At 34.1% G+C, this 27,517-nt stretch overlaps 1 protein-coding gene across 1 annotated transcript in view; it reads left to right on the top strand.

Moving 5' to 3' along the window:
- Positions 1-27,517, top strand: part of LOC108095003 (twitchin) — a 51,279-nt gene that overhangs the window by 1,007 nt on the left and 22,755 nt on the right. Inside the window, 30 exon segments of the mRNA XM_043207609.1 lie at positions 838-1,200; positions 1,892-1,922; positions 2,589-2,751; positions 2,953-3,094; positions 3,792-3,933; positions 4,145-4,345; positions 4,409-4,710; positions 6,902-7,125; positions 7,189-7,591; positions 7,674-8,347; positions 9,371-9,907; positions 10,093-10,137; positions 10,466-10,585; positions 11,028-11,087; positions 11,255-11,353; positions 12,469-12,783; positions 12,862-12,987; positions 13,145-13,183; positions 13,316-13,492; positions 13,772-13,996; positions 14,792-14,962; positions 17,305-17,340; positions 18,137-18,169; positions 20,292-20,439; positions 21,446-21,819; positions 23,475-23,600; positions 23,686-24,385; positions 24,609-24,962; positions 25,353-26,473; positions 26,475-27,066. Coding sequence (XP_043063544.1) covers positions 888-1,200; positions 1,892-1,922; positions 2,589-2,751; positions 2,953-3,094; positions 3,792-3,933; positions 4,145-4,345; positions 4,409-4,710; positions 6,902-7,125; positions 7,189-7,591; positions 7,674-8,347; positions 9,371-9,907; positions 10,093-10,137; positions 10,466-10,585; positions 11,028-11,087; positions 11,255-11,353; positions 12,469-12,783; positions 12,862-12,987; positions 13,145-13,183; positions 13,316-13,492; positions 13,772-13,996; positions 14,792-14,962; positions 17,305-17,340; positions 18,137-18,169; positions 20,292-20,439; positions 21,446-21,819; positions 23,475-23,600; positions 23,686-24,385; positions 24,609-24,962; positions 25,353-26,473; positions 26,475-27,066 — 7,993 coding nt within the window. The 5' untranslated portion in view covers positions 838-887.

The raw sequence follows: 27,517 nt of genomic DNA, 5'->3' as shown, positions 1-27,517 counted from the left end.
AAATGTCAAATGTCAAATGTCAAAATTCTGGACGTCATAGCTTCCAGAAAGCACTGTTTTTGGTCGTACGATCACATTGTAAGAACTTCTGGTAAAAGATGTTAATCGAAGAAAACAGTGCACAAAACTTTGACACCCAAACAAAAATTGACATTCACTTGAATTTGGTACAGATGCAGATACAGAAAAGAGTTTCAGAGAGTCAGAGTTACATACATAAGTGTCCAAGTGTTGCCTACTTTTTGAGCACACCCCGAACATACATACATACACATACATATGTAGAATATATTATTATAAGGGGATTTCCCCGTAAATGTAGAGTTCTTTTTATTTTTTAGGAGGACTTTAGGGGAAAAAAAAATTTTGAGGGAAATATAGGGGAATGGGACATCAATCTGCTTAATTTTGAATTTAGCATTTCTTGACAACATTTTACAACAGAAAATCATGATAATATATGTATGCTCTTTGCTAGAGATATAAGTATATTTCATGTCGTGTATGTAACATAAATATTCTTCTGTACGAGAACCCCACAAGAATATTCATATTGTGATTGTTTATCTTGTTGTGTGATTAGAGATTTAAATAGTGTCGCGAATAAAAATATTGCAAAATAATTTTCGTACCATATTAGTGCTTTTTTTTTATTTAGGGAAAAAGGTTTGAGTCCAGGGGGAAATGCTGAACCATTGGGGGGAAGACGCGCTAACGACTTGGCAACACTGTTTTAGCTAGAAGAAGAATTATTTTAAACTTAAACACGAACTTCGGCTTGGCAAAGCTAAATTTCTAAATAAATCTGCATTTTCAACACAAATTTTTATATTTTAGAGCCATAGAGCGATAGCCGTTGAAGACGAACCTTAAGGTAAACCCTCAGCATGGGGGTGGCTGAAGATTTCGCTCCCAGCTTTGTTAAAAAGCCACAACTGCATCAGGAGGATGATGGCAATCGGTTAATATTTGAGTGCCAGTTATTGTCATCCCCGAAACCGGACATTGAATGGTTTCGCAGTGACAGTAAACTTGCAGAGGATGAGCGAACGAAATTCAAAATACAACCCGTTGAAGATAATAAATACACGGTAATATTAGAGCTTGACGATGTTGTTGAAACGGATGCCGGACTTTACAAAGTGAAAGCCAAGAACAAGTCAGGCGAAGTCTCTGCGTCTATTAATTTAAATTTCACGCGTAAGTAGAAAATATTGAAATAGCTGTACTAGTTTTTGAACAAATAAGATTCCAAAATAGCCTTATTTGGGTGTTAAATACATAATAAGCCACCTTTTATAATGAAGACTAGCTCAAGATATTCTAACGGCATAGTGCCGAAAGAAATTCTAACGGCGTAGTGCCGAAAGATATTCTAACGGCATAGTGCCGAAAGATGTTCTAACGGCATAGTGCCGAAAGATTGATTCAAATGTATGTACATTACTGTTCTTATTTATGATATAACCTCCAAATAGTTGTTAGATATGAAAATATAAAGGCTAAACTTGAAAATAAATAAGATTTAATATGTATATTTAACTCCCAGAAAATTGTCCTCTAATGAGTAAAATCTCTTAATAATTCCCTTTTTCATCACTGTATCGTTGGATACATTTTTTAGCTGCTGACGAACCAAAAGAAAAGTAAGCCACTTTTGATGTTTATGGTTCTTTGCTTTTATTAAACAAATATACGAGCCCAAATTAATAAATATTTATTTATCTGCATTTGATCTTGCTAAAGAAAAAAGCGCCTAAGATTAACACCATTAGAATTAAACATTTTTTTTTAACTATTTAAGAAAAAATGCATGTTCAATGCTTAAAATTTTTCAACCGCTTCAATTTTTCTTTCTATATTTTCTTATGGGGTTTTAAATTTAAAACAGAGGGAAAGTTTGTACCTCTGGAAAGCGAAGGGTAAGTAAAGCTTAACACATGTCCTGCTGTTTTATGTGTTCGGCTAAATAGCACACAATATCAATGAAAATCAAATTATTCTTTAACGTTAAGAAACAGTGTGTGCCCTAAAAAAAAGTTTAACGTAATACAAACGTCTAATGTGTACATTAAAATACAGTTATAAACAGAAAACCTAAATATTTAGTGAATACAAAATAGGTATAATTGTAATTGTGGGTGCAGTGAGCAGGACATTTTGCAAAATAAGCAAAATAATCCTTTTTAGTCTCATATTCTGAAACCATTATGTAGATTCTCAGTTCTCGACGTTAATTTCGACAGACAGGACCAGGGTAATCGGCATAACTATATTTTATTTTTTTTTATACCTATAAATGGTCACCATATCTGAAGGTAAGTATTAGCTTACCAAAGCTTATAACTTAGTATTGCAAGTCAAAGAAAAAATGTCAAGATGGCACACTTGACTTGGTTGTTAGCCATGTTTTTTTTTTTAATATTGTAACAAACTTTTTTAATTATAGCTTTTCCACTGTATTTTAATGCTTATGCCGCTACATTTATATTTAGTGTTTGATTCACCGTCTGTGTTTATGTTATGTTTCATTTTGTTATTTTTGAAATAATGCACAAATAACTTTATATATACATTCGACGTTGCAGACAAATCGACGGTTTCGCGCCGACATTCGCGAAAAAACCCGCTATACGACAGGAAGAAGATGGAAAACGATTATTATTTGAGTGCCGCGTTAACGCTGATCCGATGCCAAACATTATTTGGTTCCACAATGGAGTTGCTGTTAAAGAATCGGCCCGACACAAGGTATAAAACTTTCTAACACAACACTGGTGTCATGGGATTCCATGATTGTTTTTATATGGCTTGAAAAAAAATGTTCTGTTTTTAACCAAATCCATTAAATTTAAAAGTGGGAAAATTCTCCAATGAGATTTAATTTTCTTTGGCTTGCTAAAACGATTTAAGGAGTAAATAATATTTTAATAATATTTTGATGATTTTCAGCTTACTGTTGACAAAGAAGTCCACTCATACTTTGCAACACTGGAGATTCAAAATGTTACAGTTGAGGATGCTGGCAAATACAAAGTGAATGCAAAGAACGAATTGGGCGAAAGCAACGCAACAATAAGCCTAAATTTCGACAGTAAGTAATAATTTAATTTAATTTTTCTCTAATTTCGTATTTGTGTTCGAATAAAACTTTTGTTCGTTACCTTACTTAGCAATATTTATGCAAACATTGATGACTTTGTTATTTCTTTTTTATTTATTTTTTATTTATTTTTAATCTTGATTATACACACAAAAAATATAATGATTTTAAAAACAGACAGTTTCGATTCCGATCCATAGAAATATTCATTTACGAAACGTATTTATTCTTAGGAAATGCGGTAACATGCATTTATACTGTAGAAAAATGCTTTTTTTTTTTTTGAAATGTTAATAAAATTGCAAAAATACTAGTGCAACTCAAGCAAACAAATACTTTTTTAAAGTTTTACTAACGGTTATATTTTTTATAAAAGTAAGCCTCGAAGTTAAAATGTAGAATGTTGGAATATGAACAATGTTGTTTATTTCAAATTGTTTCAAGATTCAGCAACAACTCACAGAGATCACGTAATAGCCATAATAATTATGGTGAACTATACTATAAAATTATCAAGACAAACAATAACAACACACAAGTACTTCTATTTTAATGTATGAAATGCGGTTTTTTAAAATGTTAAGAAATCGTGCACATTGGACCAATTTTGAACCCTTTTTATTTTGATTGAATATGAAGGTTGTTTTGTATTTGAACATTGTGCTACATCGATATTTAAACTCTATAGGCGATGAAGCTCCCGTGCCGGAAAGTTCAGAAGGCATTAAGCCAACTTTTACCGAACGACCAGTGATTCGTCAGAGCGAAGATGGCGGAAATGTAACTTTCGAGTGTAGATGCGTCGGAGATCCAACGCCAACGGTCACATGGTACGAAATTTATATAATCAACACATGTATTCATATAATATAATATACCTGATTAACCAAGGAGATCGAAAAGCAATCGAACGGCTAGCATTTGAGCCTACATCAGTTATATTTATAAAAAAAAATATAAATAAATCCCACTTCCACCGGGTTACCGGATTCGATTCACTGTATAAGCTTCAATAAAATTCCTTTTTTCATGTGCAAAAAGGTCACATGGTGAGACTATACTTAGCGAGTCCAAACGCTACAAAATGTCACTGTCAATGGATCAGAAACTATATCACATGGCGTGTCTCGAGATAAGCAGCGTGGTCTCCTCTGACCAGGGCGAATATCGCGCGCAAGCGAAAAATAAGCATGGTTCCGGCGTCGCAACCATTAATCTTAATTTCGAAAGCGGCTCGAAAAAGTAAGACAACCAACCAAGCAATATAAAATTACCGAAAGTTATACTCCTTCCAACTCAATACAGAATTCCGGATGGAAAATCGCCGCGCTTTCCAAAAAAACCAACGATCCGCCAAGAGGAGGACTTGCTCATCATGGAATGCGTGTTGGAAGCGCATCCGGTCCCGGACATTGTCTGGTATTGCTCAGATGCGCAGATCTCTGATAATCAAAGAACAAAAATGACCCGCAAGGCCATAACTAAAGACAGCTACATTCTCACTTTGGAAATTCAAAATCCCACGAAAGAGGATGGCGGCAACTATCGCTGTAACGCAATTAATATGTATGGCGAAAGTAATGCAAATATTGCGCTTAACTTTCAAGGTATTCTTCCTTTCCTCCTTATATCGTGATCTATTTGTTATACTCGTAATCTATAATATATATAAGCATGATGGTAGGATTGCATTCAGCATAGAATTTTTTTCCACTTAAAAAATATAGGTTTTTCAAATGACACTTGACACAAAAAATGATGGAAATGCATTTCGTAAAGTGCCCTTTTTGATTTTACTTTTTAGAAAAAGAAAAGTTAGGGATTCACTTAAATTTATACACTTTTAACCCGAAAATTACTTCTTTGTAAAAATAAGAGTATTATGGCAATTTTAAACCATTTCTAAATCCGACGCTTTGAAAATATTGGCATCTAAATCGTAAAATTTATATAAAATCAGTGAAACAAAGTTAAAGTGTCGTTGTTCTTCGGCTCGCCGAAGCTAGCTTCGTTTCTTGTTTTATTTCAATTAACTCTATATGAAATTTTCGATTCTTCCTATGGCTATATAATATACCTTCTGTCAAAAAAGTACCGGGACTGGGTTAATAACACTCACATTTTCTATTTATTCATCCAAATTTATTTTGTCGCCTTCAAAGTAGTCCCCATTAGAGGCAATACACATATGCCAGCGATTCTTCCAGTCTTCGAAACATTTTTTATAAGCGTTTTCCGGGATAGCCTTCAACTCCCGTGCCGAATTTTGTTTAATGTCTTCAATGGTGCTAAAACGGGTTCCACGAAGCGGCAACTTGAGTCGAGGAAACAAAAAGAAGTCGGACGGAGCTAAATCTGGCGAATACGGAGCTTGTTCGATGGTATTTATCGAGTTTTTGACCTTGTATTCGTTGACAATGGTAGCTCGATGCGGCAGGAAATTCAGCTCTTTTGGAACAAGCCGTGCAGCGACTCGTTTCATACCCAAACGGTCAGTCAAAATGGTACGAATTGACTCGTGAGAGATGTTCAGGACTTGTGCTATCTCTCGTAAGCTGACATGATGATTTTCAAAAATAAATTCCTTCACTGCCTCGATGTTAGTGTCGGTGAGAGAGGTGGATGGTCGTCCCGAACGAGGCATGTCTTCGACAATCTCACGACCCTCTTGGAATGCTTTGTACCACTCAAAAGCACGTGTTCTCGATAAAACTGCATCACCATAAGCCTTCTGCAACATTTTTAACGCGTCAGTACAAGAAATTTTGTTCGCAACACAAAATTTAAGACAAATTCTTTGTTCAATATAGTTGTTCATTATAAAATTCGGCAAGCAATCAGAACATAGACTGACGTAACCAGCGACTGTAAACAAACTACTTCACAGATCGCGATCAAACTTTACTTAGTAATGCAGAACAGTGTTACCAACATAACAAAAAAAAAATTTCCGAAATCGGTTTAGCACAGGCGTTTTAATTAATCCAGTCCCGGTACTTTTTTGACAGAAGGTAGTCATACGAATTCAATAATATTTAACTCGAAAATCAAAAGTAGTAGTTAGTTATCGAAGTAGTAGTTATCGAAAAAATCCGATATGATAAAAAAAAACGGCGTGATAGTTTCTTTTCCGTTATTTTTTCGATCTCTTCTATGGGACCTATCCGATGTAGTCGCCCGATCCGTTCCGATTTATACCCTGCATGATATAACTACACAACTTTTGGTGGTTTCAGATGTAAAATTAATGTAGCAAAAAATGTAACGTCGTTGTTTTTACATAACAAAACTTACATACATACGCTTGCAGTCACCACAAATGTCGAGAAAAATGCATAAAGGCTAAGGAGACTAGTTTACATATGTAGAAACAGACAGACGGACCGACAGACAGGAGTAAATGTCTAGATCGATTCAAATGGTCAAAGAATATATATTATATAGAAAACTTATGACTGAAATTATAACTCCCTAATATGTATGCAAAGTAGGGTTGGTTTTTTTAATGCTCGATTTTAATAATAGGTACTTTAATCATAAATGAATCATTTCGGAAAAAATACTAGATTCAAATACGTGTGAAACCTATTTCTGATATATAAATATCAAATATTGTAAATATCAAAATTTGGTTTGTTGTTACCTGTTTTTGGCCAGTAACAAACCGTCAACTTTTTAATTACACTTTTTGAATGACTTTGATGTGCTATAGAACTTTCTTAAATTATAGTTTTGCTTCAGCGTTTAACTAACTCAACAGGGAAAACTAATTCAACCTAAATTCTTTTTCAAATATAGGTGCGAGCGACGCGAACGGGTTTGCACCATCTTTCATTGAAAAGCCGAGGATTATACCGAATGAGTCTGGCACACTGATCACAATGAAGTGCAAGTGCAAGGCCAAGCCAGAGCCGACAGTCACTTGGTACAGGGGCCAAGATGCTGTTGAAAAAAGTAAAAAGATAAAAATAAACACTGTAGTGATAGCAGAGGACACGTATGAGCTGACGTTGGAAATAAAGGTGATGTTCTTTTGTTGGCTGTAAGCCTAATCGCTGGCTAACAAATGTATTCCCTTTCTTTAGGATCCGGGAGCAAACGATGGTGGTACCTACAGATGCAATGTCAAAAACGAATACGGCGAATCGAACGCCAATCTGAATCTTAACATTGAGGCAGAACCAGAGCCCGAGGGCGAGGGGCCGACCTTTGTGGAAAAGCCACGAATCGTATCGGAAAACAATGGCAAACTGGTGATAATGGAGTGCAAGGTCAAGGCAGACCCGAAACCCGACGTCGTTTGGTTCCGCAACGGAGAAGTTATCAAAGAAAGCAATAAAATTAAGACCTTTATTGAGCAGCGGGGTGATCAGTACTATATCAAGTTGGAGTTATTAGATCCGCAGTTGGAAGACTCAGGCCTCTACAAGTGCAACATAAAGAACACGCTGGGAGAACTGAATGCTAATCTTACACTTAATATAGAAAGTGAGTATTGGTACTACAGGAACAAACTATTTAAAAATGCAAATAATCTCTTCAATCATAAATATTTTTCTTTTTTTTGCAGTTGTTCCTGTTATCAAAGACAAACCAAAAATTATCAAAATCATAAAGAAGCGAACTGTAGTGATCGAGTGTACTGTGGCATCGAAGTTCGAGCCCAAATGTACCTGGTACAAGGAATCGAACACAGTGAAGGAGAGCAAAAGACACGTTTACCTTGTGGAACAGACAAAGGACGGGGAGTTTGCTGTTAAACTGGAGATCAACGAGGTTGAGGAGAGCGACAAGGGAGCTTACAAGCTGGTGGCCAGCAACGAAAAAGGAGAGGCGGTGTCTCAAGTGGTTAACCTCGTTGACATTCCCGAGGAAGAACGCAAACCCAGTAAACCGGAAATCTCCAGAAAGCTCGTTGATCAAAAGGTCACCGAATCAAAGACGTTTGAACTTCTGATCAGCCTCGCGCAGTCAGATCGCAAGTGCAAAATCGAGTGGTACAGGGGCAGCACTTTGTTGCGCGAAACAAAGGACGTCACCACCACGTTTGATGGAACAACAGCAAGACTTACATTTAGCTCTGCCAAAACGGAACACACTTCCAACTATAAAGTTGTTGTATCTAACGAGGTCGGCAAGGACGAGTCATCTTGTAAGATTACTGTGGAAAAAGGTACCAAGAAGCCAGTTGAGCAGCCAAAAGAAAAGGACAAATTAAAGGAAGAAAAAGAAAAGGAACAAAAGGTAATAAGACAAGTCTGAGCCCACATATAATATATACATTTTTACGTAGTACTAAACATTAACATTAATTTAATTTAATTTTTAATTTAAAATGTACACTGGCAGCTAAAGATTGGGTTTTTTATAGCAGTTTGCAACGCAGTGAAGGAGACACCTCAGACCCATGATGGTTTTTGTAATATAGTGTAATATGTAGAATGTAATATGTAGAATGTACGACAGCTGTACGATGTAGTAGTCCAATCCTTACAGAAGAATTTTTATTTTATTTTTAAACCTATTACGAGCAAAGTACTTAATTGTTTAAATACATTACATAATGGTTTAATTATGTACTTTGCTCGACTCTTAGCAATTCGTATTATGTAAAAACTTCGAAGTTTTGAGCACTTTTTTATTTATAAATTTAATACAACATTCAGGAGTTGTTAGAAAATTATACAAACTGTATAAAAAAATGTACCTATATATATATATATATGTACATTGTACATAAACTTTGATTAATACAATTTAAGCACAACAATTATTTTAAGTAAATCAACAAATTTATTAACGTAGCTCTTTTTTACCGTGCAGTCTGACGTGACTTTATTTCAAATACCAAAACTGAAAAGGAGAAGCACACAGAACATATCTCTGGATATAGCTCAGTCAAATGCATCTAAAGACATTTTTGGTGTCACTTTAAAGCCTGTTGGCAACTTTGATACCATAGAGGTTTGCAGTATATTCTCTGATATTCAAATACTTCACTATGATATGGACTCCTTTATTTAATTATTCTTCACTTGGTTTAACGAAATCCTGCAGCCTATCTATATATCTTTACGGAAACTTTTCTAATTTCTATCTTTTTTGTGGTACACATCTCTTAATCAAGGTCGAACACATTTTTATTATTTATTTCAAATATTTTTAATATACTTTCTTACTAATATATTTCTAATATTTTCACGAATTCTCGTTTTGGTAAATAACAATACACAACACTACAAAAACTCAAAACACAAAACACAAAAGGACTCTGAGGAAGCGGAAATTCCTTCAGATCAACCCACTAAAACTGATAAGCAAAATGAAGAAGAACAAGAAAAGAACGGTGTAGAAGAAGAGCCGAAGAAAACTGAAGAAACTAAAGAGCCGAAGAAAAAAGAAGAAACTAAAGAGCCGATGAAAAAGGAAGAAACTAAAGAGCCGAAGAAAATTGAAGAAACTAAAGAGCCGAAGAAAAAGGAAGAAACTAAAGAGCCGAAGAAAACTGAAGAAACTAAAGAGCCGAAGAAAATTGAAGAAACTAAAGAGCCAAAGAAAATTGAAGAAACTAAAGAGCCGAAGAAAGTTGAAGAAACTAAAGAGCCGAAGAAAGTTGAAGAAACTAAAGAGCCGAAGAAAGTTGAAGAAACTAAAGAGCCGAAGAAAAGTAAATCTGAACCGAAAAGTGAGCAACCAAAAACGAAGTCCATTGACAAAAAGGATAAGTCATCTCCACAAGAACCTAAGGCGAAAAAAGAGGAATCAGTTTCAGATTCAACTCCTACTGAAGAGAAAAAGGAAGAGGTAAAATTAAAACATCCTCTATGCCGGGCAACTTCCTGCTTCGAATTTACGCTGACAGCATTAACACTTTAAAACAGAAATACAACACCTAGTACACCTAAGCATGTTTTTACTCAGTTACTATTTTTATCGTTTCTAAGAATTAAAAACACGTTTCTAATATTAATTTAAATTTTTATCAACAGAAACAAACAACTGAGCAGATAGGACTAAAAAAAGTGGAAAGAAAGGTATGAAAAAAAAACAAGTACAAAAATATTACATTTTAATCTTAATATAATATAAATACATATGTATAATTATTACTAAAATTAATGACAAAATAGTATCTATCCAAATCGAAATTTTACGTTACTCCCTTACACGTACAAAACAGAAATGTAGAACAAATGTAGAATTTAAATACTTCAATTAGAAATGCTGTAAAAAATGTGTAAAGTTATTTGTTTTAAAGTAACTATTACGATTTTACTTGGGAATTAGTTACCTGTTTATACGTCTGTTTAGATATATATATATAGTATATTAGTTAATATTACATGTTTTGTTGTTACTTAGGCAAGTATTGTGTCTGTTAAAGAAGAAGTCTCAGAGACACGCCGTCAATCAATCATCGAGGCTCGTGAGGAAATCACAGTCGATAATACGAAGGTATTGTCAAGAAAGTCATCCCTAGCGGTAAGTTAGAATTTTAAATTACCCGTTACTCGTAGATTATTAATCTATAATTTTAAAAATTAAATGCCTATGCGAATCCATAAGGTGTATGGTATAAGGTATATCAACAAACGAGTCAAGTTAGCCATGTCTTTTTGTCCGCACAAATATATCGGGAACTTTAAGAAATAATTAATGAGTTTTAAAAATAAAATTTTTTCAATATTTTTCATTCCTGATTTTACGCCATTACCAGCATCTTCGGGGCTTCAGCCATGTTGTCTATATTATTAATTTTTATTTATAATTATTAAATTATTCTAGTGATGAAATTAAAATTCCTAATCTGAGAAACGGATATGTTATAGTCGGGCATTCGACTATAGCGTTCTCTTTTGTTTTTTTCTTTTACTTTTGAACGTAAAATTTATGTATTATGTGTATTTTATGGTCCAATTAAAAGGTTGAAGAATCTAGTAAAGAACGGCTAAGGTCTTCCGTGATTGATAAAACCCCAATGGAGGTAAGTATTCAAGAACACGTAATGGAATTACTGAAAAGATTAACGAAGTTGACGTAAGCTATAAACTGTTTAACTAAAAACATCTTAAAATGTCATTTACGTAAGGCTAGACTTAATTGCTTTAATCCCAAAAAATACACCTATAAGAAAACAAATTTCCACCGTAGCAGGTTGATAGTAAACAAATTGACGCTAATAAAAATCCACAAGCCCTAAAAGAAGAGATCCCCAAGCTAAAACCTGCTGAAAAACGACGACCTTCAAAGGTGAGCGCTTAAAAAAACCATCGAATGCTCTATAACTATTAATCATCTCTGTTTTCCTTGATATTACTGTTTGTAATTCAACATCTCTATTAATCATCTCTGTTTTCCTTGTTAACACAATTTGTAATTCATTATTTATAAATTAATTAAAGCATTTTTACTCTACTTCCGTTCAGCAACAGATTCCAGGCTCTATAAAGTTTATATATTCTTAATCAGGAACACTACCTCAGGCGATCTAGAAAGATACGAAAGTCAATATAGAATTAATAGAATCCAAATTCGGCTGCCCGGGCTAACTTTCTTTTTTGTTTAATTTTGTTCCTTTTCTTTTCGCTGTCTATAATATATTTTATAAACATTAATTGTCCTAATTGTTGTATAATTTTAGCCAGACTGTTTTATTTCTCTTAAAATATATATAAAATATTTTTCTATTAGTATAATAATGGGTAGACAGGGCCTTACATAATTGAATTGAAAGTTTTAACAAGTCCAAACAAATGTCAAGAAAGATTGGAGGACCAATAGTTACAATCAAGAAAAGAAAATAAATGCCCCGGATCTAAAACTTATATAGCCATACGTTTATATGGTTAAAATGTTTAAGTACTTAAGGATTTTTCTCCGATCGTTCTCATGGATAGAGAGATAGATAGGTTAAACTCAGGTGTTTAAAAAAATTGTATAAAAAAGTTCCAGATGAATAGTTTTTTATTTAGGAAACGGAAATAAAATCAGAGGGACAAGGGTATACCCTCATTGACTTACTAGTGATTCCGATTATAACAAATTTATAATGCCGGATCTCAGCTCTTTCCGATCAAGAATATAGAATCTTTATAGGGTCAAGGAAAAAATATTATTAATGTTTATCATAAAATCATTTTTGTTTTTCTATTAACGCAGTTAAAATATCTTTCTACAGCTTGCAATAAAAATTAGTTATTTTTGTTAAACAGACTTTCAAAGTCTGCAAACAGCCTATAAATCAAATGAATTTCTTTTTCTGCCTATTATTTTTTGTTGTGTACCTATGTTTAAATTTTTTGTTATAATGTTTGTGTGTCCATTTTTTTTTAATATTGTGTTTATCCATGAAATGTGTGGAGCAGGCTATTGAAGAGGCAAAACCAGCTGAAGAACTCCCAAAGCTGCGTAAGACATCAATTGCACAAGCAAAAGAAGAGCCGAAGCCAGAGGTGGCGAAACCAAAGGCAAAACCAAAAGCCAAATCGAAGCCCAAGTACGAAGAGCTTCCAGAAATTCCAGACTACGAGCGTCCGCAACTTGAAAAGTATGAGAAATCTGATTTCACGCCATCTGACTTTGCTCGTGAACTCGACATACCAAACAAAATGGAAAAGCCCTTGCTAGACAGCGGAAAGAAGGAGTCTGAGGCACCTGCCCAGAAGAATGGACTTCCCAAGGTATGTACAGATGTGTTTTGTCCATTGAATTGTTTAGTGTTTCATCACATTTTGTTTAATCACTGTGTATGAACACAGAAGGCGGAAATTGTTGAAAAAACTGCGGAGGAACCAAAGGGCCTAAAATTGGGCAAAGGTAAACTACCCAGTGAAGATGATAGTCGAGATGGCGCTGTGCTCAAACCAGTCATAATTGAACCTGAGGTAATTAAAATATGTTTGTACCATTTTCGAAACAGTGTTACAAGGTAAATTTGAAACTTTTGATGTGCATAGGATAATATTTTGTATGCCAAATGCTTAACTCCTTTTTCGTAAATTTGTCCTTTTGATTGCAATCCTTTTTTACGACGTTTTTCAGGAGAACACCTCGGAGAGCAAAAACAAAAAGAATTCCGAGGTAAGTTCATTTAAAAAAATAAGAAAAACTAAGAAGCTTGAACTAACAAGATAAAATGAATACGAATGCTCTACATTGAAAAGTACCCTTAATAATACTAATTGTAAAAATCCCTTGTAAAAATGCACTTAGCAGGCCGATAAACCATCTGTACTAGATATTATAAAGCAGCGACGTCGATCCTCAATCAGAAATCTGATGACTAAGGAACCAATTCGTAATGAATCATTCCTAGGGGTAGTTTTAAAGCCCGTGATAAAGGATGCTAAAGAGCAGGTTGCGCCTCAGCAAGCCATACAGTTAACGAAGGTAACAGGTTTGAGAACTTTCGTGCCAAGCGACTCTCTTCTAAAAGCGTCTTTACTTTACTGACTAAACAATTTCAAGTTTTCAATATCTTTTGCACTTTTAAAACTCGGGTGATCATTCAACCTGATGAGTGCATTTCGCTGGCTGGCTCAATTTATATTTGTCTCCATTCTCAATGCCATTCTTTCTTTCCCTACTTCTTTTGCTCTATCTCTTTTTTATTTTATACAACGCGTGAAAACAATTTTCTAAACACTCTAAAATTCAATCCAATCAAAGGCAAATGCAGTGGAACAATTCTCTCCTACAAAGGCAACTAAGGCTCAAGTGTCTGACTTGAAAAAGCCTGAAGTTCTGTCTCTTGAAGATGACTATAAGCCGGCTGTATTAGAGAAATATGAACCTGTTAGTATTGATAAAGCAAAACCAGAGAAACACACACCAGCCATTGTCACACCGGACACTAAACCCGCCGAACAAAAGCCGTCTCTAGAAGAACCTAAGGTAAGCAATTAACACTAAAATCAAATTGTGTAAATATTCTGAAATAAAGAAGAAATACCCCGTAAGTTGAAGTACTTCGTATGTACCTAAAAATTCCATGTATAAACACAAAATTATTAATATGTTCACATATTAATTTCTAAAAATTCCTTAAAAATCAAAAGTGTAGTAATGAAAACCCCTTTTAATTAGAATGTGTATGTTTCCCCCATATTTTAGAGGTATTAAAATTTTTGTTTTATATTTATATAAACACATTGTGTACATATATGAATATATAGTTTATTTATATAAATATATATGGTGTATAAGTGTGTGTTTATAAATATACCTTTATATTTAATGTGTTGAAATAAATTTTGTCTGAAATATGCTACGGTTTCTCATAACCTTCTTGATGTTTGTCTCTTCTTGTCGTTCTGTCTGTCCTAACGTTTCCATTTAATTTCAATTTGAATAAGAATTTTGTATTGCACTATATTGTTATCTGAAGGAAATGCTATGTCCTTTTTAGCATTCGGATAATGATACATATACTCTAAAGAAGTCTTTAAGTTATGCCATAAAATGTCAGCATTTAATTTTACAATTACGGTAGGTACATTTTATAATGGATAGTTGAAATCTTTTCAAATATAATCTTATACCCCAACGAAATTTTTAATCAAAGTATGTTACCCAATACATTTTCAAGACAATATATGACAGCGATATAAGGTAGACAGAAAGTAGATAGATAATCATTTTTCGTCTCCTAAAAATTATTTATATTTTTTCAATTATTATTTTCAACAGGAGGAGAAAAAGGTTCCCAGGATGCAACCGCCTGCTCCAGGTGAACCACCCAAGATCGAAGTTATCCGGGAAAAGCGGCCATCCCTTGCTCCGGAGCCGCCAAGTCGCCGGGGATCTCTGATACCACCAGCCGATACAGGTCGCAGACCATCTCTGATCATCAACGACGAGGTAAGCGGTGAAAATGAGGTAAAAGGGTTGACTTCTAAAGGGTGGAGAGAGGTGGTTTTACATATATGCAAGCAGAAGCCGTTGGGTTTTAAAAATTAAATAATACTATTTAGTTGCCACCTTAGTAAATATGCTGTCGGCATTAACAACTTCAAATGAATTAAGTGATGTTAGTCATGGTTATGTTGATCCCAACCGTAGGCATATAGTAAATATGAAAATATAAAAAATATAAATAAATATAGTAAATATAAAAATTCCTTAATATTGGTCATAAGGAAAAATTGAACAAAAGGTTATATTGTTTGAATGTATCATGTGTGGGACGGTTCTTGCATATATGTAAAACACATAATGTTAAAAATATAACTTACAAGTTATATTTATTGATCTTTCCTTTTTATCAATAAAAATATCTTTAAAATATTCATATTTTCATTTAAATACTATAATACTATAAGTCTTTTCTATATGCAAACTTTTAATCTTCATGTATGGGCTTTTTAATTTTGGAGATCTAATTATTGAGTGGCTGGGTAGTTTTAAAAAATTAAAATAAATCATATTGATCATATTTTTTTTTGCCCAAAGTTCAAAAAACCCATTAGAAAAAAATTAATTTTTTTTTAAGTCGGATTAGAAACAAGGAAAGTTACCCAGGGGTGGGATGTTTTTATATACAGATATATTCTTTAATTTGTGGATGCATGAATTAACGTTAAATATCAGTTCGGTTTCAAATCTTTCTCTTTATTTTCATATTGCTCATGAACAAGTGCCCATATCTTTTCACATGCAATTAGGATTAAAAAATTGTTTTCGTGCTTAAAAACCCTCGAAACTAGAGTTTTAAATTAGTTGGTATGTTTAGTGTCCACTTTCAAGCTTTTTGGGTACCCTTAATTACATATATATAGGGGAATGTCGTCAGGGTTGGACACATTTTCGACCCTTGCCCATAATTATCGTTTTAATAAGAATTAAGATCATTTGCGTAAATAGTTTGAAAGGTAAAGGCAATAGGTATGTCTGACAATGAACATTATGTTGTGAAATGAAAAACATAGAAATGGCGAGTATTTAAAAAAAAAAAAAAATGTAGTCAGGCTTGGACACTGTAGTCATGGTTGGACACTTGAATTGCTACTTCAGAAAAGTAGCAATAAAAGAGGACATTATCCATGGATCAGGTGTATTTTATGTCTTTCGACTCTTTTTCATTATGAACAACAAATTTTACAACCAAGTATGAAAAAAAAATTAATCAGATTCGCAATTAGGACAAACAGGACAGCATTATGCAAGTCGACTTTACCTCTTTCCGTCGTTCGCTTGTAGCGTGAACCTCTTCAAAGGGAGAAAATAAATTATTACTCAAAGGATTTATTTTTTTTACTTACTTACTAATTAATTCACTTTTTTTTTGAATCAAGTAATTAATTACCAAATTTATTTATTCATCCAACTCATACTTTATTTTTAGAACTTTAATATATTTCTTTAATTAATATGTAGGTATATTTGTTCACAATATAGAAAACAAATTATTTCATTGTTTGTATTTACATGTTTTGTAGTGAATAACTGTAAAAAACATTGGAAAAATTAAAATATCCTGACAAAAGGGGAAAAACGAAGGGTGTCCAACCTTGACAACAAAAAGTGTCCAACCCTGACAACATGAGTCATAACTCTACCGCACAACATAACTACCAAATCGCTTTATTTAGAACAAATTTTTTTTTAGGATTTTGTTAAGGGGGAACCACTTAACGTATTTTTAAACTTACCCTGCGGATGGCATATTTTCCGCTGAATTATGCCACTTTTTTAGCGCGTTCTCGAATACTTTTTTCTTCACTATCACGACACTATGTCAACAAAACAGGAAAATTAACAGTTATGGGATGCGGCTAGGGATGAAAAGTTTCCCACAGTGATAACCATTAATACCACATTCGCACACAGATGGCGATAGTTGGTTTATTAGAAAAATTGCAAGTGTCCGACCCTGACAACTGTCCAACCTTGACGACATTCCCCTACATATATTTTTTTGAAGTAGTAAAAACTCTTTATTTGCTTTGTCCATTAACTAAATAATCTCAGGTTGATGTGTATGCATACATTTAAAAGTGTAAATTACTCCGACGTAGCTAATTATTTCTGTATTTACTGTGTTCCCTTTTATGTATCTACCATATTGCCATATGTCCTTCAAACTAAACAACAATCAACCCGAACAAACAACAAAAACATTAAATTATCCAACCCTACACATTAAACAACAACATTCGTACACCCACTACGCAAATCCTCCATCAATCAACAACCCAAAACAGAAGAAACTCCGTCCTGGCGAAGTAATGGACACGCGGGTAAGAAATCTCTATATACACCGCCGATTAAAAAGTGGCTTCGCAGGCTATTAAATTCTATAATTCTATAATTTACATGCTAAAAGCGCTTTAAGGGGCTTCAACAATATTTTTATAATCCGTTTTTTGGTCAGGTCCAAGGGGAGACCCGATTACCGATTACCTCATGTGCCATTATTTTATTTTGGGCACTCTCATTTGCCCTCGATCTCGAAAATACATAAAAAATACAAAAATAAATCGCACAAGTGTCGAAAATAGGTCACATGAGCCCAGATATACCCAGCTTCTATTTATTTTTGTGCTACAGTGAAATGTTGACAAACCGCAAGGAATAATAAATGTTTATGGAAAATAAATAATTCTTTATTTTCTAGAAGTACTCGATGTCTTATAGTAAATGTTTTTTTTATAACTAAAAAATGTTGTAATGCTTGTACACATATATACTAAATATGTTTGTACTCTTCATGCAAGGTGATTCTATTGAATGTTCAGCTTATAGAATATATATTTTGGTTTCATATCGGCCATTTCTGCTGCTTAGGTCTACTATATTCTTTTATTAATTTATTGCCAGTGGGCAGACAACATCTAGTTCAATTCTGATACATTCAGAATTCGGATAAATAAAGGCATTCGTTTTTTATACACTCGCAAAAGTTTGACATTAAACACAATACAAAATCACGTTGGTAAATGAATTACCTACCTACAAGTCGTATTCATTCAATGTTGTATGCTAGAGTGAATAATTCCATGTCCAGCATTATAATACTATTTAATAATATTACAGTTGTTAAGGCCAGGCGAGGTCGGTGAAGGACAGGTGAGAGTTAGTTACACGTAGTTGTTGCACAAATAGTTTTACTAGTACAAATTATTGTTACAAATTGGTGACTTGCATTCCATCTCCAAACAACACAAACACATTGTTAAAGAGAATCTTAGAAGACATGTCGAAAACCGATCCTTTGACTTACAACTCGATTAAAGTTACACTAATCATGTTATACCGCTCCCTCATCCACGCACCCGTAGAAGTAAATCGAATTTGTAGTGTTTTAAATAATTTTAAATACCTTTACTTCAAGATTGACCTGGTAAAGATTGTATTGAAAATTCTTCATAAATCTAATCCCTATTGCATCCATTATTTTTAATTGTAGCCGATTAAAATTGTAGTAGAGATCATTGATTTGTTATTTTTTATATCCTAACAATAAATTCATTTTTCATTTAGTTATTGCTCCAGCATGTACACATTTAGAATGGTATCAGAATGGTATCTCTTATTTTTTCGCAGTGTATGTTACTGTTTTACATTTCCGTGTCAGTTTGCATAGCCACACTATATTAATGACAATGCAATTTGAAACAAACGATTAAAATAATCCTCTCTCAAAGATTCAGGTCATTTCAAAAATATAAATATCATTTTAAAAATATATAAATTTGCATAAATCAAATGAAACCAACGTGAAGTTCAATGGCGTACTCACATATTTCCCACTTTTATTTTTCTCGAATACGTTAGCACAAGCAACAACGACCCGGAGATATGGGTGACACGAAACAGGTCTCGAAACAATGGTCCAGTTTACTGATCATTATCTTTTTACTATGTGTTCGCTTGCATTTTAATGATTATGGAGCTGAATGGAATTTATATTTATTTGATAAGTAGGAGTTAAATATTATATATGTGTAACATCCGGTGTAAATACTCATGTTTTTCTTAAATCGTATGCCAGATCGTATGCCATATTCTCCAAGTCCGTGTACCGAAGGATTTTCAACAATTTTTGATAGTTTAAAATTATTTCAATTAATATCGTGGACCTTAACCATGATGAATTTATATGAATACAATATTTCTATTTTAATAAAAAAAATATAAGTTCAATCCAAAATTATATTTGCTGGTTTCTACGTTATAAGAGCAAATAATAATTTTTAAAATTCGACATTTACCATTTTCTGATGAAGTGCGAATTATTTAGGTACAATATTTATTATTTTTATGTGTGCATTGAAAAGGAATTTATGCCTTTACGTTTTTTGATTGAACAGACTCCAATCCTAAGCATATTTAATATGTGCTTAACTATCCATTCTTTAATGGAGTACTGAAGTCCACATGACAAATAGTAACTTGTTTAAAAGTCTGAAGTATAAAAAATTTCATAAAACAACTCGAAAAAAATCAATTATCCATTATTTTCCCATATCCTCAATCGGGACCTTAATTTCAATCATTTAAATAAATAACTCATTTGCTCTGTCAACTATATATTATATTATATATCAGTTAGTGTTAATTTCAAACAAGTAAAAACTGCTTCCAAAGTGGAACAGCTACATACCAATCCAGACTTTTCACCTATACTGCATTGCATGCGTAATCGACAGTGCTGTTTCTTATTTTTTTTTTGTAATTATAAATAAATAATGCACTGGGTTTATGTAGATATATATATATATATTCTTGCCTGGTCTTCATTAATGTACTACACAGTTTTTCTAGGACGTGATTTTATATTTATTTGTATTAACAATGCTCATTCCTTTGTCTAACCTTCTACAAAAAGTAGTATAAGTTCGTAGATTTAACGTTGCCTTGAGAGTTGCTCTACAGTATGGTTAATTGTTCGGACACTGTGAGCGGAATGCCTATTATATTCTTATCTTTTATGTAACAAATAATATAAAAGTCTTATTCAAGCCTTTTCCGATTCCTACAAATTCAAAAATGATTTTTTAAGAATAAATCGGAACATGCCTGACTATTTTTCAGCCTCATTCAATTCAAAGTTACACATATTGAATGTTATCCAGACATTTTAAAATCACAACCTCCTCCCACCATTAACACTTACAATTGTTTTCCTGTTTATATTTTTTGTGCATCTATCACCGTCTGTGTCAATGTAAATGTGTTCGCCCAACAGCGGAGAAGACCGTCGATCGATGTGCGCCGTCCCAGCGTGCAAGATCTAGAAGATCTTATAAACAAGCCTTCTACCCCATTGCGCGATGTCGGTGATGGCGGTCCTCCCTCAATTGTCGATGTCCAAGAGTCGTACTCTGTCGTGGAAGGTATGCATACATAAGTTAAAAAAAATCACTTTGTTGGTGTTAACAAACACAAGGGCTTGTGAGCAAAATTATTTTAATTTTTACTGAGCAGATTGACGAATCTTTATTTGATAAATAAAGTTAGTTTAATAATTTCACCCAGATTCGGCGAGCCGAAGCTTACATATATACCCCTACAGTTAGATCTTAAGACTATAAAACTAGACGTACAACAAATCTGTAGTATCCAAGTGTTTTCCTAATGTTAGTCCGATCCTTACAGAGTCGACAATAAGGTCTACTGTTATGTACTCCTTCGCTACAAGGAAACGACGTTATAATTTCGTGATCTTAATCATTTGTTATATTTTTTGCGGTCCTTCTTCGGATATAAACCTTTGATTTTTGTGATTTTAAATTCATATGAAGGAGACACCTCTGACCTCGAAAAAGTTAATATTAACTCTAAACTGATCATCATACTAGATAAATAACTAGCGGTATTATAATTTCCTATGACTTTATCAATAAAATTCGTTATTTTTTGTGCTTGATATATAGAATATTTTTGATCTAGATCTAGATAGGTTCAGGCGGTGATGCAGATCAAGAATAAATATACTTTATGGGGTCTAAAATGTCGTCTTTACCGCGTTGCAAACATCTGTCTAAGATTATAATATTCTCTGCAAGGGTAATAAGAAATTATAATTTTGTTATCACATAACTAAGATTCTCAGATTATCAAGTTTTGTAACGACTAATAATTTGAGAAACATTTATAAAAAAAAAAGGTGAAGACGAAATTATAATGTCGTTTTTTTTTCAAATTAAATTGTGACTAAAATTTAAGTCACAACTTTTATTCTAAAAATGAAAACTGTTGATTTTTTATTACCTTTGCCTTTCCCAATATATAGAAATTTTCTAATATTACTATACTAATACTGAAATCTACACATTCTGTGATAAGTGACTAACCATTTTGTATTTGTTAACGTGTGCATGCTTTGTATTTGTTTTTTAGACTCAACTGCCTACCTCACGGTTGGGGTCGAAGGCAGTCCAGCACCCACATTCAAGTTCTACAAGGGAGTTAGTGAGATTCTCGAGGGCGGTCGGTTTAAGTTCCTCACGGATGGGCAGACAAACACAATTACCTTGTGTATGCGTAAGTGCAAGCCCAACGATGAGAGCAAGTACAAGATTGTTGTGTCAAACATACACGGGGAGGATTCAGCCGAGATGCAGCTTTATGTATCAGATTCTAGCGGCATGGACTTCCGTGCCATGCTCAAAAAACGACGTTATCAAAAATGGGACAAAGACGAACAGGACCCCAATTGGGGTGACCTAAAAGAAACGGAAAAACCGTTGCCGGCCCTTAAAAAAGTCGAAAGGGTAAGACACAGATTATATGGTTTTATACGACTCGAACGGTGTGGAAATCTCTATCATTTATTGGCACTTCAATTATGGTTAGAATAGCGTTGATTCCTTATTCCTTAGTATGCTCCTCTTTTTTAAACACTTCTCATTTGCTAAAGCTTATACACTGAATCTATACAAATTGCAAACGAACTTTGCCAGCAACCTAAGGTTCATTCTGTCTTTTCAATAATGAACAAAATTATATACAAAAAAATTATTTGAATTCGGATAGCGATCTTACGAGTAAGTCAGTTATATTTCCTTTATTTATTTTAGTAGAAGCAACATTATGAATAAGGTCTTTTAAACTGAAAAATGTATTACACGAATTTTCAAATCAATATGTAGGGTCCAGGATCGCGTAGACCATCTTTAGCTGAACTGATTCCCGATTGGCCGATATTACATCCTTTTCGGCGAGAAGAGGTGCGCTTCGTTCTCTTTTTCTAATTACTTTTTATTTCAAAATAATACTTTTATACATTTTCAGTGACCAAGTCAATTATTGAATTTTGTTGTTTTTTTTTTTAAGAAATAAAACAGTTTTTATTTCGTATTTTTGGTCTTGATTTCGATGTTAACCACAACAAGTTGTCCTACAAAATGCTCAGAAAAAAAGAAGCGATTTCTTTGTATAGATTAAATTTGAATTTTGGTTTCTCGAACTACGTGTCATACCATGAAGAGTTTTCCACGACAACATTTCATCTTTATTGCTTAGTATTTTATTTACACAATGTGCTGAAAATGGTTTCAAATCGAATGCAATTTTTTTTTTTTTTTTAAATACAAAACATTGTACCTAACACCTCGAAATTCGAGATTTTAAATTGGTTTAAGTTTTGTGGTTGGTGATGGAAAGAATTTTTGTCAAAATCATCTACAACAATCAACTGGAAATATAAATTTAACGTGTATTTTTTTTTAATGATTTTTGTTTTGCCGATTAAAAAAAAATATAAAATACGAACCACAGATCTACGTTCCAAAATTGTTATTTACTATTCAAAAATATTTGCCAAGCCGATGATACCATCATTTGTTGATTATAAAACTAAAAAGGAACAGAGATATACAAGAAAAAAATTTTTAATTTAAATTTAAACTTGCGTTTACTATCCTATAAAGTTACTTTCGTTATATATTTTAGTTTATCAACCTTTTACTTGGTGGATATATGCTTTTATTTAATTTCCCCTATACTTTCAAATAAACTCAGATACAATCAATTTACCAAGTGAATAGATAAAAATTAAATAGCGTGGTATTCTGAAATATAGTTTTATTAAGCAATACGTGTGCTTTCTATAAAGTCTGATTTCTAAAAGCATTTAATTGTAACTCCAATGCTTTGCTGTTTTGAATATTTATATTTATGTATTTAAAATACATATTTTGTTTTTTGGAAAACAAAAAGGTTTAACAAAAAAGTAACACATTTTATCAATGTATTTCGTTTATATATATGGTTCTGTAATTAAATCACAAACCTGTATATACCCGGAGTATCTTGATTATTCAAATGTATAATGGAAAATACCGAAGACCGTTTAGTAATCGTATATCAAATTTATATAACTTTTCCCATTTTTGACAACGTAACTACTTACAATCGGTGAGCACAGAAGGTTGAGTCATTTCTCAGCCCACTTATCGACCAGTTTGCAAAAGAGGGAAAGGACAAAAAGGTTGTGTTCGAAGCCCGATTCAGCAAGCCCAATTGCAAGCCCAAGTGGCTTTTCCGAAAAGACGTAAGTATAGGCCCATTTGAGATGAACATCACTGACACTTTTCGCAAAATATATTTTCCAATTTATAACAATTCAATAATTATAGGAGGTGTTTACGGGCAGTAAATTTAAGTTCAAACAAGAAAATGATACTTATCAATTAATTATAACGACCCCGAAAGTCGAGGACACCGGAAAGTATACTATTGAGATCGGTGGTGTTTCAAGTACGGCATTTTTGAATGTCGAGGAAGCTGATCCCACCTACACCTTTACCAAACCTCTTAAAAAGAAACTGGACGGCTTTACACAGCACGAGACCACTCTGGAGTGTTCTGTAAGCAGCAGTATGGCCAATGTGCATTGGTTTAAGGATAACACGAAAATTGAGTCCGACGACCCTCGCTACCTTATCTCCAAGGACATAAATGGCAACCTTAAGCTTATTATCAAAGATTCAGTTCTCGAGGATGCCGGCCTTTACAGATGCCAGTTGGATAAGCAACCTGATAAGACTGAATGCAACCTAAAGGTTACGGAGTACCCATACAAGTTTGTTAAGGTCTTAAAATCCCAGCAGTGCATAGAAAAGGATACCGTGACACTCGCCTGTGAAATAGATGATGCAATGGGTGAAGTGCAGTGGTTCCGCAACGGCGAAGAAATAAAACCCGATAAGAGAATTCAAATTGTAAAGGACGGTCGAAAGCGAAAGTTAGTCATTAAGGACTGTAAGGTAACTGATGCTGGACAATTTAAGTGTACGACAAATGCCGACTCCACAGAGGCAGAAATAATTATTAACTGTAAGTCTTTACTTATCGCAGTTATAATTTATTAACACTCTATCTATCTGAAATTATAATAACCTTTTGCTATGCAAGGGTATAAAAATGGAATTTATTTCAACTTGTGGGCCAGAATTAACTTTATTACGGGTTGCCAGTTTCTTAACAAATATGATTTAAGCGTCGCCTATAATAATTTATTGTAATTCATTTTCACGTTTTTTCATTAACAATTTTAAAGATCAAAACCGTTTCAACAAAAAACTCAAGGACACCGATGCAGTTGAAAGGGAAAAGTTGGTTCTCGAGGTCGAGCTTCAGGATCAGACGGCGCCTTGCGATTGGAAATTCAACGGGGAACCCATCGTACCGAGTGAAAGTGTTGAGATCAAAAACTTGGGTGGCGGCAAGCATCAGTTAATCTTCAACAGCCTAGAAATGTCTAATGAAGGCGAAATAACTTGCGAGTCTGGCCAGCTTAGCTCAAAGTGCAAGCTTTCTATTCGGAAAGGGGAAAGTAGACCGAACATTGATTGTCCTGATGAATTTGCCGGACCTATCAGTGCACCTGTGGTTGTAGAAGTACCATTCAAAGGTAAGAACACTTAAACACTTGAAAAACGTTACGAGGTACACTGCAAAAAAAACTTTCCTGTTTCTATGCTGAAGCACTTTTTTTGGGACCAACAGAATTATAAGTTAAATCACTGATCGCGCTATTTTCTCTAAAATTTTAATTTAAAACAAATCATTAATTTTCTAATGTTAGTTAGAATTTAAACATAACAGTCAAACTATATTATTTACTATAATGTTACTTACATATGAGTCTTTCTATTATTCGTGTCCTGAAATAGGTATAAATTGTTGTCAATCAGAGCTAAGTTCTTAAATGAAGGAAAACTTTTATATTATAGTTATATTTTTCACAAACACTTTCAATCCTTTTTGATACAAAAGTAAATAATTTATTTTCATTATTTAGTTTCTGGTACAAAGCAAACACCGGTAGAGGCAAAATTATTGAAGGACGGCAAGCCATTGCCTATTAAAGACGTAGAAGTTGCAGTAACTGATGACAAAGTCACATTCAAAATAAAGAAGCCGTCTAGAGATTTATCCGGTCCTTATCAAATTAAAATTTCCAATGGCCAGGGTGAAGATACTAAAGACGTACAGATTATTTGCCAAGATGTTCCACAGCCACCGCAGGATATTGATATTACAGACGTTTATCAAACATCGTGTGTAGTTAACTTTAAGCCGCCCACTGACGATGGAGGCAGTCCAATTTCCAAATATGTGATCGAACGACAGGATTTAAGTAAAAAACAAGGCTGGGAGCCTGTCGTTGACGTTCTGCCTTCTGAACCGTGTAAAAAGAAAATCGACGATTTGGTCCCAAAAAAACAGTACAGATTCCGAATTCGTGCTGTTAACAAAATTGGCCCCTCTGATCCAGCAACATTCAAAAATACAATATTAGCGAAAGATCCATGGGATGAGCCTGGAAAGCCCAGGGAAGTTGACCTTACTGATTGGGATAAAGACCATGCGGATCTGAAGTGGGAAGCCCCCGAGAGTGACGGCGGAGATCCCATAACTGCTTATATTGTAGAATACAAAGAAAAGTTCTCCAACGATTGGGTAAAGGGAAAGGAAGTGGACGGCGATGCAAGAGCTGCTACCGTTGATGGACTGAAAGAGGGCCAACAGTACGAATTCCGAGTCCGTGCTGTAAATAAGGCAGGCCCAGGTGAACCTAGCGACAAAACTAAATCCATTATTGCAAAATGTCGTTTCGTAAAGCCCTTCCTTGTCGGGGATGGCCTCAAAAACATAACAGTAAAGAAGGGACAAACTATTCGATTCGATGTCAAATATGACGGTGAGCCGGAACCTACCGCAACTTGGCTAAAGGGAACTGATAACCTAAAGTTCGACAACCAGCGAATTTGCTTAGATCAATTGGAAAGAAATTCATCAATAACTATTAAAAAATCCGTCCGAAAGGATACAGGCAAATACAAATTAGTACTGTCGAACAGTTCAGGCACAATTGAGTCAGAAGCCAATGTTGTGGTCCTCGATCGACCTCTTGCACCTGGGGGGACCATTTGAACCTGAAGAGGTTCGAGCCAGCCATATTAAAATGAAATGGAAGCGTCCAGAGGATGACGGTGGTTGTGAAATAACTGGATATGCTTTAGAACGCATGGACGAAGAGACGGGCCGCTGGATTCCTGCCGGTGAAGTGGGTCCAAACGAAACCTCTTTCGACTTTAAGGGACTGACGCCTAACAAGAAATACAAGTTCCGCGTCAAAGCTATTAACAAAGAAGGCGAATCAGAGCCACTAGAGACATCGGATTCCATCTTGGCAAAGAACCCCTATGACCCTCCAAGTCCACCCAGCCAACCAGTTATTGATGATTACGATAACAAGAGTGTTCTTTTAAAATGGAAGCGACCTCCTTCAGATGGCGGCCGTCCAATAACCCACTACGTTGTTGAAATTAAAGATAAATTTTCACCCACTTGGAGTGAAGTGGCGAAAACTGAGGACCCCACCCCAGAGTGTACGGTGGATGGCCTAAAAGAAAAAATGGTCTATCAGTTCCGAGTGAGGGCAGTAAACAAGGCAGGTCCATCGGAGCCTTCCCAGCCCACCGACAATCACCTTTGCAAGCACAAAAATCGTAAGTCCGCAAAAAATCATTTTATTTTATTTGTATACTTGCTTTGGCTTAACATTTATACACAAGTCGCATAGCATTTCATAAACTATTAAGTATTATTGTTGTCAGACATATTTTTATTAGAATTGTTAAAGTATTGTTTGTAAATTGCAGTGTTCTTTTTTTAATTAAAATAGTTTAAGATCGTACCGATCATTTCATTATCATCGCTACAGAGTCACTTTTTCTGTCCCTATGTACGCTTTAAAAAATTAGGTATAAAACATAAAATTACACCTTTTCTCAAGTATATTATAACAAAAAGTAGACTTTTAATTGTAAGCGTATATTAGCATCGGCTTACCAAAGTTTTCTTCTTTCTCCATATATAATCACATTTATGCATGTGCAATTTAAATTCTTATCAATGCTGCCAATAGGAAACCACGTCGCAAAAACTTGCATCAGCTTT

The sequence above is a fragment of the Drosophila ficusphila genome, unplaced genomic scaffold (assembly GCF_018152265.1).
Source record: "Drosophila ficusphila isolate 14025-0441.05 unplaced genomic scaffold, ASM1815226v1 contig_220, whole genome shotgun sequence".
In the NCBI taxonomy this organism is placed as follows: Eukaryota; Metazoa; Arthropoda; class Insecta; order Diptera; family Drosophilidae; genus Drosophila; species Drosophila ficusphila.
The sequence above is the reverse complement of the archived record's forward strand: the minus strand, read 5'-3'. Positions and strand labels throughout refer to the sequence as shown.